The 12,875-nt window shown below is 34.9% G+C and overlaps 1 protein-coding gene across 1 annotated transcript in view; it reads left to right on the plus strand.

The window, feature by feature from the left end:
* The window catches only part of LOC116710117 (dedicator of cytokinesis protein 3-like), a 152,750-nt gene that overhangs the window by 106,189 nt on the left and 33,686 nt on the right, over window positions 1-12,875 (plus strand). The window contains 4 exon segments of the mRNA XM_032548946.1: window positions 1,222-1,370; window positions 3,017-3,101; window positions 6,140-6,181; window positions 6,906-7,060. Of these exon segments, the coding sequence (XP_032404837.1) occupies window positions 1,222-1,370; window positions 3,017-3,101; window positions 6,140-6,181; window positions 6,906-7,060 (431 nt within the window).

A 12,875-nucleotide genomic window follows, 5' to 3' on the forward strand; every position in this document is an offset into this window, starting at 1 on the left:
TAATACTGTTATTTATAATGTCTCTTTATTATTTTGATTTTGATACTTTTAGATCCAGGATTTTGGGTCTTGGATCTAATCCTTATTCTTTAATCTAAATACCTGTTGATAACATCAGTGTCATGTTTTGATTAAGGACACTTGTACTTAAGCACCTGGTATAGTTTTTGTCCAGGTGTTGTGTGTAAACTAATATTATTTAACCACACAGGCACTGTCAGCTATGCTGCAGCATTTTGTTTACTTGTGTCCATATTTACAAGATCAATAATTACACAATAAGCCTCAGAACGATTCTTTGTCGTAAATATTTACATCCAACCGACCTGACAACAGCTAAATCAAATGAAGGGTCATGGATAAAATGGACATCAGAGCATAATAATAGTTTAAAAGTGACTGCTCTCAACTTTTTGAGTTTGTTGAGGTGGTAAATCTCTGTAAATGGTATTAAAAAGTTGCTACATTGAGCAGCAAACTGACTCTAACAGAGTAGTTCAATGAGTCTCTCTGCTGTAAATGGTCCTTAATAAGTTCTGAGTGGAACCAACACCAAGTGTGTCCAGGAGAGACAGAGAGACTTTGTACCAAATGACTCATTCCAACAAGCTTAGATATCAATAAATCTGATAGAGAATCTATGGCTAAAGATTAGGGTGATGGCAATGAGGACTTCCAACTTCAAAGAATTAGACCAAAAACAAAACCATGTTTTCATCTGTTATTATTTATATCATTTGAAGTATAATTATTGATAAAACTGATATCAGATAATATTTTAGCGAAACATATAAGCTGCCATCAGGTGTTGTAGTTTTTTTTTCAATTGTATAAAGGCATTTGTAAAAAAAAAAAAACACTTTAGGATGTGTTTTTAAATGATCAAGGTTTATAAATAACAACTAATAAATTATAGTCAGAACTGTGACTAAACTACTAACAAACACCTGGATCCAAATGTTCCAGGCATGGTGGGAAGGGAAAAAGCGTACCTTTGTCAAAAAAAAACACTCATCAGCTCACAGAAGTGTCAGTCAAGAGGAAATCTAGCTACATTTTCATAAATTTAAAAGCCACCTTAGTTTGCATTTATTTCTACACTCCTATTTAAAGGTAAATGTAATTGTTTTAAATGCCTTCAGATGTTTTTGAACCTGAGTCAGACAAAGGAAAGACAGCCTACTCTCCTTATTGAGATTCTTGTTTCTCTCTGTCCATCAGAAACACAAAGTGGATCTGTTCTACAAGGTCCGACACGTTATGATGGAGCTGATTGACTTGAGGAGGCAGCTGCTTTCCGGTCACCTCACACAGGACCAGAGCAGAGACGTCAAGAGACACATCACCGTCAGACTCGACTGGGGCAACGAGTGAGAAAACATCTTTCATCCTTATAAAAAAAACCTTTTTACTCACACTGATGCACATAAAACTTACGATGGATTTAAAGTCATAACTCATAACTGATCTTAAAATTGAATCATTGAAAAGAAAGTTTCCACAGAAGTTTTGATTTAAACTGGTAAACTTTCTCAGCACTTAAAGTCAGCAGATGAGTGTCTCCCCAGATCCCTGCATTGGGTAATAGAAGTGATTTTCAGAAGCAGATGACTGAAGCATATTACCAGTAGTTGAAAAGATTCATGAAGTCAGTGAAAGCCTGATAGAAAACAGATGGGATGGAATAAAACTCCTGTGTGCCTTCAGGTTGACTATATTAGGAATTTGATTTAATTACTTTACAGGTGCAGATTACTACATAGAAAGAAAATGTTTGTGTTTTCACATATTAATCCCTACTCCATCTTCTAAAAGTTGCATCCTTCTAAGTATATTATGTTGGATTAGCTACCACAAATTAATTTTTGACTTTATCTGTCCTTCTTTAAACATGGTTGATATGTAAATTCTGAAATGTTGAGACAAAAAAAGTCTTGAACAAAAGTGTGATCTGAAAAACATCAATCTAAAAACTAAAAAAAGTCCTAACTTGTGAAAGTGCTTTGGTTGCTACAGTTAGAAGAAAGAATTCAGATAAACTATCAATAAACTATTGGACCAAGTTATAATAACTCAGAAAATAACATTTACTCAAGTCACTTCTGTTATAGCTGTAATATTTCTTTGCACAAGCTGAGATCTCCTTATTGACAGCGATTTTCACACATCAATGCAAACAGGGCTCAGTGAGCAAACCAAATCATTTTCGACCACACTTCCTCAAAAACATCTTAATGAGGGGCTGCTTATCTTGTTGGGCGGATCAATGCTAATGCAGCTTACAGCTGGTGGGAACTCGGGAAGAAAAGGAGCTGCAGAAATGAAAGTTAATTCATTTCAAGGATATATTGATATTGTGATATTTTGATATCACAATATCAAAGGTGATATTGTGAGGTCACAAATTCTATAATACATAAGTCTTAACACATAATACCATAGGATTAATATTGTTAGGATAAACCCCTTTCTGTGGTTCAGTGTGGTGACATATTGAAGTATTCATGATTAATACAATTAGTCTAGAAAGGTTTTAATATTGGAAATAAACTATTTACTATTGAAACATTTGAGTATTTGAGCTAAAATGTAAAGATTTATATACATTGATTTTGTTTCCAATGAACAACAATTTGAAATGCATATTCATTGTGGATAAATCTTAATAATACCATGTCCTAAAGTTTTTAGGCAACAAATAAGGTGCCTATTCTCGCCATGTGGATTTCAACTGCCACCCTATTCCTACCCTGAAAAACCATTTCACCAACCAAGACATTTATTCACCATGTCTTCGAAGTTTGGATCAACGTCTTTGATTTGCAATCAAAGCAGGCTCAGTCATGATTTAAAAGATATGAAACACAGGCAAAGACATTTCTTTGACAATGTTAGAAATGATGATGTTCAGGTGTGATTGCTTTGGAGGTTTGTGTATCTTGGTCTATATCTAAATTATCTTTTATAAAATTTTAAATTGAAATCTTATCATGCCTTTTTTTATCTTTTTCCCCAGACACTTGGGTCTGGACTTGGTCCCAAGGAAGGAGTTTGAGATGGTTGATGAAGACCAGATAAGTGTCTCAGATTTGTATAAAATGGTAAGACATTTGTTCAGGTCATTAAGTTGCAATTGTTAAAGTTGTTGCCTTACAACCCTTTCAGACAAAACACCACACAAAAGGTGAGATTATCCTACCATAAAATCTTCCTATATATATATAGTAGGAAGACAGAAAAATTCTTCCTCTGTGCCAAGACACCTGTTATTTAAATGAAGTCAAATAAACAACCACAGTTTGAAGACTGTGTAGAAAAGCAGCTCAAATATGAACCTAGCCGACAGACTACACTACACTGTTCCCCTTAAATATTAACCAACATCATTTTTGGTATGATCATTAGAACAGGCATAAATGCATCCAGAGTAGCAGTCGCTTCTGAGAAACCTTGCAGGTAAATAATTGTCTCTGGGTTGCAAATAAAGACAAAACTGCAGAAAGTAATCCATTATACCTAATGAGATATTACACTATTCAAGTACTAAAGATTTTAAAAATGTGTATCCTGATAGATTCTAAATAAAACTTATTTTTAAAAACAATATTTCTTAACGTCTGCTGTTTTATTGCAAGCTTTAAACATGAATTTTCTATAGGAATGTCACGCTTCCAGTAAAATCCTAAAAACTTCACCAATAGCAATAAAAAACATCTTTCATCCTTTCACTGTAACTGTGTGAAATCAGACATTTTATTTTTTTTACATTTAACATTTTTAAGTTAAAAAACAAAAATAACCCAGAAAAGTTCAATTAGAAGGTTACACCATTTTGATCTAAACATTAAATAAAAATCTCCTGTGTTTTTTATGGTGTGTCAGTATTATATTAAGACTTTATTTACCACTTACCCCTGTTGTGTTGATTTAACACGCAGCTGTGCTTGTTGTCTCTGTTTGCTTGCATGCTGGTTTAGGGCATACATTTGAAATATGTTTTGCAGAAAGAACACTAGACTTATATTAATCAATCCAAGAAGTAAACATGGAGTATTTTTTTCTATAAACGCGCTTGCTTCTGATGGATGTAATTTGAAACAGTTTATGTTAAATTAAGTGATTTGAACTTCTTTCCTGTGGTATAACAAAAGCTCATTGTCTGTCCTCTGCCTATGAATTATCAACCTTTTGAAAAGTTAGAAAATGATATGACTATTTCTGTTGCTCAAAACCCCGTCTGTTCAATGTTTCTCTTTCTTCTTTTCTTTGAAAACCAAATAAAAGTAACATCTAATCTAAAATTAAGGTAAACGTTTTCCTGGAAACAGTAGTATGTTCTACTTAGTTACTAAAATACAGAATCAAAGCAAGTAATTTCTCATTTCTCTTTTGTTTCAATTCATTGTGTTGCTTAAGTTTTTACCACAACCATCACAAGGCATAAATTGGCCTAAAATGAAGCGTGGATGTTAGTGTGCAGACTGCAGCCATGTGCTGGTTGTTTCATCCGAGTCCTTCAGGTCACTTCAAAACTGCTGAACCGACTATCTGAACTAATGACTGTAAAATTACTCTCCGTATCCGTATGACCAGTTTTGTGGTTCTTCATGGTTCTATTCACAAAAGCATCAATCTAAACGTTTTCAGCTATTACTCAGGTGAATTGTGATGGATTTGGGAACATTTTCTAAATAAATGTTTTCTTATTATGAAGTTAGAGTTATCATTTCCAAACTACAGAAGTCCCAGAAGTTGCTAAGCAATTTAAAATCTTTTATAATCGTGTTTCTTTTCAAGGGCACACTGCATCATGTTATAATGTGTAAAGTAAAGTCTGTGCCTCATTTTTTGTCATTTTTATGCTATCTGAACAAACTTTAGTTTGTAGTAAAACATCTTTTTCCTCCTGACCTACCATAATGAAAAACCTATTACAAAATAACTGAAGCTAATTAAAGTTGATGTGACTGCGGTTTGAGACACATCCTTGAAGATTCTTGGTCTCTTGGAAAAACTTTAAGTTTTTGCTTGATTCAAAATAGCTCACCAGGCTCAGACAATCACTGATGTTGCTGTAATGGTTTTCTTTTGTTGCTTAGAGACTGATCTGAAATTAAGAAACAGGGAAACTGAGGAGGACTAAACATATGAGGATCATCCCTTTATAACACAGTTTTTAAAAAATACAGTTTCAGAACAAGAAAATGCCTTCATATCAGGCATCTTCACCAGTTTATTCTATTCTTATTCTTTGTTACCAACAAAAACTAGAGACATAAAATCACAAACACCTTTCAATGCTCATGTAACATTAAGCTAAAACCTTTTGGTTTCATGAGTAGAGAATCAGGCTTTTAAAACAGAGAGCTGTTATTTAATACATTAAATACTAAATGGATACATCTGAATTCCAGTTATCAGTTCTTTATTATTTACTTGATTTTTTTAAATAACAAGTGGTTGAATAAGTGACTGGTATCCATTGAAAACACAATCTATATTAATGAAATAGTAGGTATTTGTTCATGCAGCTGTGCCATAAGCACCAATAAAATTGTATTTGTCTGTTATTAGTGTCAATCTCTAGTAAACAACCCATTCTGAGTCATTAAAACTTAGTTTTAAGATGAAACAAGAGAAAATACTAGCAGACTGGTTCTGGTTTCTCTCAGGTTGGAATAATTGGAGCCGTCTTGTCAGTGACGGTCCTTACTCCCATTCATCAAACAGCATTTGACTTATTGCTTCCTCTCTACTCAAAAAACCACTTGACAAATTAAGGAGACAAGTTGGAGTAATGAGTCTCTGAGGTATTAAAATATTTTCATCATCTGAGGGAGCGACTTTAGAGGAGAGGGAAGAAAGGGAACTTAGGTTGGAAAGGAGCACTGATCACAAACAGCAGCAAGTCAGAAAGAGATGAGGAGAAAATGAGCAGAGGAAAAATGTGAAGAAGAGAAAGTGAGAGGAGAATGGATTCAGAAAAAAGAACCGTGGTCAAATAAAAGAAAGTGAAAAATCACAAAATTGTATGTGTAGTATAGCAGAAGATTAAACTACACAAGTAGAATAAACCTGAATAAACCTGATTAAACTACACAAGTAGAATAAACCTGATGTTTTTTTTTGTCTTTTACAGCATCTGTCCAGCAGACACAGCGTCCAGCAGAGCACCACACAGGTTATGTTTCCATTACTATCTGTATGAAGTCTGAAGTCTTGCATGTCTGGCTATATTTCAGACTAAACAAAAACTAAATATTTTGCTTAGTAAAATATTTTAGTACACATGAAGTGACAAGGTAAAACTAAGGCCTCACGTCATCAGGAGACTATGCAGTTACACTATTTTGGGTAAATATTCAGATTATTTAATCAGTTGCAAAGAACATTTTCTTAAGTAGTCTAAAACCTTTTCTCATGCATGAGTTTTTCAAATTTGCCCACTCTCATAAAAATCAGATATTGGCCATCAAACTCCATTTAGTAGGCCATAAAGTGGATGTACAGAACATAAATGCATTATTTACCAAATACTGCAGTCCAACTAGTCCTTTATAGGTGATGATTCTGATCCCAAAGTTTTATTTGTGTATAAAAACACAAAAGCTTAGCAGCTCTACAGTGATGAGTTACCCCACTGTAAACTTTAGTTGTAAAATGCTACATTAAATGTGGTCACAGAAGTTAAGATTAAGATCAAACAATCTAACCTTGATGCAGATCAATAGATTAATAAAGTTATGTCATAAATAAATAGTTAAAATCATTTCAAAAACAGATTCAAGTTTTAAGAAACAGATACAATAGTTTAAAACTTTACCCAGATAAGCACCAAAAATATGTAATTGATCTTGAAATGATAAAACAAACTCTCAATGTTTTATTTTGTGTTTTTTTTTCAGGGCGAGAATAGCCGGCAGAGACACGGAGAACCATGCAGGGTTCCGGTACCACACCACCTACTGGTCAACCTGAAGAGCTTCACCTACAACAGCATAGGAGAGGACACAGACATATTTTTCTCTCTCTATGATCTGAGGGAGGGAAAGACCATCAGGTATGAATAAATGTTAATCATTTCAGTTTTGTTTAGTTTTGCAGTTGTTTGTTGATTAGTAAATGAAAGATCAGTCAAAATGACCTTCATGTCTTGTGTGTGTTTAAATACATAAGTCAAAAAACACATGCTATTCAAATAATTGATTATCTAAGTAAGTCAGACTTTCAATATTGAGTTTTAATCATTTTTTTAAATGTAAAAAACAAAACAGTATTTGTAAATCTGGAATATAATGAAAATTTCTTTTACGAACATATTGCATTGCTGTATAATAATAATGCCTTTATCAGACACTGGCATTAAGTGTCGTTTGTAACTGCTGAAGTTGTAGTGACTGGAAAAAAAAACAACATGTTGATTATTTTTAATAAAGTTTCAAACTAGTTGAGTTTCACAGGGAAGGAAACATCTATCAGTTCTCCGTGAGGAAATCTGAACGGTTGTTCATGCATGAAATTGTTTCACTGATTTAACTTTAACCAAGCTCCATTTCCTTTACAGAATTATTGCTGGTATTGCGTGCATGAATGTGATTTGTGAGAAAGTTGGTTAAAACCATTCAGCTCAGTGTTGAGAAGATGATGAAATTTTCACAGGAAGTTGTAATGTCTATTGATATTGCAAACTTTTGTGAGGTGATTATAAAATGGAGCTACAGTAAGTGTTTCTACAGTCAAATCATAAAGTGACAAATCATGGATTTGGGTGATGAAGCATGATGAAATTGCAGATGATACTTCATTTTGAATTGAAAAGTGAACATTTCTGCAGCCTTTAAGTCCATAACTAAGACTTCTCATGACTACTTACACTAGAGTTGCAATGATTCAAAGAAAGAAATGCTGACAGAAGCTTAAGAAGAAACATGATTGCCTCAGCCAAAATATGCAAAAGATGAAGAAGCCCTGAAATCAGTCATGTTCACAAAGACAGGACTGTCAATAATTCCTAAGACGTCCAAAATAAAATAATTTAATAAATCAACAAACATTCTCTTCTGTGGTTATTGGGACGTTTAAGCCAAATATTCTCTCCCCTATAGCCGTTACAAACACTGAGCATTCTCACCAAGTTATTTGTTAGAAGCAAAAATCAGAATGAAAACACTGAGACATGAAGGCTCATGATATACACTTTTTTCAGGATGTCTACAGAGCTGCTAAAAAAATCACCTTCCTATGGTGTTCTTCTCTTTTGGCTTTTTTGTCACACTTCAATGTTTCAGATCAACAAACAAATTCTAATATCAGGCAAAGATATCCTGGGTAAATAGAACATTTTCAAATGATAATTTTATTTATTAGCTACCAAACTTTGTGTGGAAAAATAGTTGCTTATAAAATTAGGATTTTGCTGTGATTACCCACGTTTATTAGAATATTGAGTTCACTTCAACCAGCCTGCTGATAGTTCCATCGAGTCAAGACATCACTCAAATAGAAGCTGTCTGGCAACATGAAGTAGGATAAAAGATCTCAAAAGGCTATAAATAATGCTTTGATCTAAAAAAATGAAGAACAGATTGGAAATAAAGTCACTGACATTTATCAGACTGAAAAGTCACCTATTTATCCTCCACAGCACAAAAGGCTGCATGCAAATTTGCATGTGCAAAGTCTCCCAGATTTCTTTTGCTTACACTTTTTGCATGATTTTTTTGAGGTGGATCAACACAATTAATTTGGTTAGTTTATTTCTAAACTGTCATTTTTAACCCACTTAGCTTTATTTAAAAGAAAAACATTACTAATTTCTTTTAGAAAAACCTTTGCATATTTCTTGAAACAGATTGTATGTTTTACAAACTCTATGTACATTTGGCAAAATGACCTGGATAATGCAGCACAACATCATGGATCAGCTGCAAAAGGTCACATCTCTCCAAAAACACTTCATGTATGCTTCAAAACTAAACTGACGAGTTGTAGGTATCATAGATACCCACCCCCAACATGGACTATTCACACATCCTACCTTCTGGCCTGACGGTCAACGGCCACATTTACAATTGAAGAAGGGATGCTAATTTGAGCCATCAGAGTCGTCAGTTTGGCCTCAGGTCTTTCTGGACTCTTTCGGGACTTCAGGGGAGAGGTCGAAACCCTGGTACTCCCTTAAAGGAACCTAGAACATATCTAAATTACTGCAGGTCTCACTTGATTCAGTTAAAGTCAGTGCTCATGATTCAAGAAGAAGAAAAAGACTGACAAAAATCAACACAGGAATCTGCCTTTTATTTGTTTACTATTTTCCAAAGACTTTTAGTAAAGTATTCTGTACACTGACAAGACAAAGGGTAATCTTATATATAGTCTAACATGGTGGTGATAGTGTGATGGTCTGCGGCTGATTTTCTGCTGTAAGACCTGAAAAATTTGTAATTGATGGAACCATGACTTTGTGTCTTTACCAAAAAATCCCAAAGAAGAATGCCTGACAATTACTTTGTAACCTTATGCCCCAGCATACTTAAGGCTATGCAGCAGGAAAAGGATTGAATGCACACCAGAGAGAACACTAACATCTCTCAGTGGCCCAGAGTCAAACAAAATGAAGGTTTTGGAGTAATCAAGTCAAAGTCCAGACTTAAATTCACTTGACCAGAAACAGGCCCGCCACTGTCACTGAGTTAAAACTCTGGTGAAATTAAAATTGCGTCAACTGGTTGTTAGATTTATGGGACAATTACTTCTTCTCATAGGACAAGGTTGGTTTAGGTAGCATTTTCCCTAATAAATTATTTTATTTTTTTATTTTTGCATGGTACTTTTTATCTTTAATGTTAAAATCTGTTTGAAAGTCAAATGATGGAGACAAAAAGCAATAACAGAATAAATCTGTAAGCAAAAACGTTTTACAACACTAGGTGTTATAATCATTACCTCCATTGTTGCCTGCGTTCACAGAATATTGTCCTTCTCTACCACTTTGCACTTTAGTGCTTTTTCCCATCATGCACCCCTCCCTGTCTGATATCTCCTTAATAAAGTGGGATAAGTAATAGCAAGCGGCCACACAGAACTTATTGTTAATAATATATGATCCCCCACCTCTTTCCTCCCTTCCTAATGAATGCCCATCAATTATACATTCTTAGAGAAAACACAATGCTAACAGACAAATAATAGTTAACGTCAGTAAAGAGGCTGATGTGGGTCAACTGTGATGGTGTGACGGTGTGTGTGGGTGTTCCTGCAGAGAGGAGGATAACGTGTGTGTGTGTGGGCGTGTGCGGGGGTGTGTGTGTGTGTGTGCTCCTGCAGAGAGGAGGATAACGTGTGTGTGTGCTCCTGCAGAGAGGAGGATAACAGTCCATTAATGAAATAAATAGGGGCACAAGAAACGCTCTGTCATCTTATCTTCTTTTTGCTTCTTTAATTTCGCTCATTGCTGCAAACCAGCTAAGCAGTTCTGCCCTCTCATAACAAATGTACAGCTGAGCCCACAAATATTTTTGACCTTGAGGGCCTATTTTCTTTCTCTGTCATGACTCGGCATACAGGACACTAGTAGCAGGACCTGGTCCTCCGAGGTGCTCAGACGGGAGATCATGCCTGTCTTTCTCTCTAAACTCAACATTTCCACCAAGGCTGTTTCCCTTCAAAGCAGTTCAACCTATAAAAGTATTTGTGCAACTAAACCTGTAATCGCCATTCCTTTCTCTTTCTCACTGCCTGCAGTGTCCCAGTATAACTTAGATTCATGCTGAGTTTTGTCATTCATTATTTTCTCTTTTCTTTCTTCTTCTTCCTCCTCAAAACAATTATTATTACATGTTTTTTGGGAACATAAATCCCAGGGAACATAAATCCCTGCTGTTCTTTATTAATAAGGGGGAAAGAATGTCTTGATGGAAATTTTCTGTCAGAATATTTGTCTCTATTTTAGGTTTTCTCAAGTTAATTAGTCTTTGGACGCTTACACAAGTTTTAGCTCATCTCATTTAAACAATTTCTGTTTTCCTTGTAATTACTTTTTGTTTTCACATTGCTATTTTCTTTTATGTGTAATGAGCACGATTTTATTGTGTTTCACAGGGATTTTATGTGTTAAACCAATACAAGTAAAACATAATTAAAAGTTAGAAGAAGGCTTGGTTTTTCTGAGAGGCTTAAAGCTTGTTTTATTGTTTACAACCTAACACTGCCCTGAACTTTGGTACAACTAGCCTTCTGTGTTGCTTGGTCTTCATGATGCTGTTAGTTTACTGATGTTCTCCAACAAAACTCTGTTTAGTAAAGACTTTAGACCCCATTTTGACAGCAGATCTTTCTCTGGATCCTGTCTTGTCAAAAATTTTGAGCGTTAGAATCACATGAGCCCAAATATTTCTCTCACCTTCTTCCAATTTTCTATTTTTTATTTAATTGGGAACACTGTTATATAAGTGTAGTTTTCCATTGCAGGCTTGTTGTTTTTAGAGAAGTCATATTATGCAAAACTGAATATCTACATTTAAATGTCTGTAGTCACACAATAAGGTTGTGCAGAGTCACCCACTGTATTATAATTTGGAGAAATCAGGCATTAAGCTTTGAAATGAGATCAAACTGGCTCCGTTGACTCAAACACACTGAGCTAATAGAAGTAGTGAGTGTGCTGATTGTGTGCGGGCAGGCGTGCGCGTGTATGTGTGTAAAGTATTTCAGTGTTTTGAATGGAAAGCTGTCGGATCAGTGCATTTATTTTGGTCAGTATGATTTAGCTCCCTCATAGCATCCCACAGGAGCTCTAAAACATTATATTTTAATTTAATCTGTCTTCCTTTTAATTAAGTTGTATGGAATTTAAAGATTTCCCAAAAACATGACATAGACGTAGAATCAGATTCTGCATATTCATAGAGGGCACCTGAATGTAAATGCATGCCACAGTTTTTAGATTTTTATTTATAGATAGAAAATTCTAGTTTTTAGGTTTGAAACCTTTATGTGGTACTAACATAAGTCACTAAATTTTAATATGCACATTTGAAAAAGTACAATTTTCTTGATAAATACAGCGTAAATGTTTTTGTCGTTAGGTTCTTCTGCAGACATGGCGTATTTAGAGGATACCTGTTTATGCATCTCTGTGTATTGTATTGTGTGTGTGCGGGCCTGTGGGTTGGGGTGTGTGTGTGTGTGTGGTGACTCTGAGCACAGTGAGTATTCATCTGATTTGGTGCATCCATGCATACTGTTGCGTGCGTTACTTTGTAATATATGAGTGAGTGTCTGTATATTCACACTTGATTTCTTCTGTGCTTGCATACATTAGATTCAATCAGGAATTGTTCTGAAAGCATTTTGTTTTGTTGCATTTATGTTCAGCTCATCTCCGTTTTTCTATGTATGCGTGTCTGTCACTGATTTCCTTGCACTATGCAGAACAAAACATGTTAAAGAGGGTGCCAGAAACAAATAACTTTAAATATGTATTTAGCAGCATCTTGTCTGGCTGTTACTTATTTTGGCCGCATATCATCTGCAGCATCCTTATCACAGTCACTTTCTGAATCAATAAAAATCCACCAACAACACGGGAGCAAAGATTGACTGTATCTCAGTCTTTCTTCACGCCTTATCACCTCCTATTTCCCACCTACCAACACACACACACAGCAGTCCCACTCTCCTACTGTTTATGGACAAAAACATATTTATTTTCTTTTGTTGTATTTGTTTGGGCTGCAGTATCACTGGGGGATTGGAATAAATTGTTTCTGTTTAAAGGCAGTAACATAGCATGTGTTGTGGGGATTTGTTGGGCTTCGCAGGAAACTCTGAATTTCAATGTTAACAGTAACCTGAGAGTAGCTTGTTTATAGTAG

Source organism: Xiphophorus hellerii, chromosome 20 (genome assembly GCF_003331165.1).
Source record: "Xiphophorus hellerii strain 12219 chromosome 20, Xiphophorus_hellerii-4.1, whole genome shotgun sequence".
In the NCBI taxonomy this organism is placed as follows: Eukaryota; Metazoa; Chordata; class Actinopteri; order Cyprinodontiformes; family Poeciliidae; genus Xiphophorus; species Xiphophorus hellerii.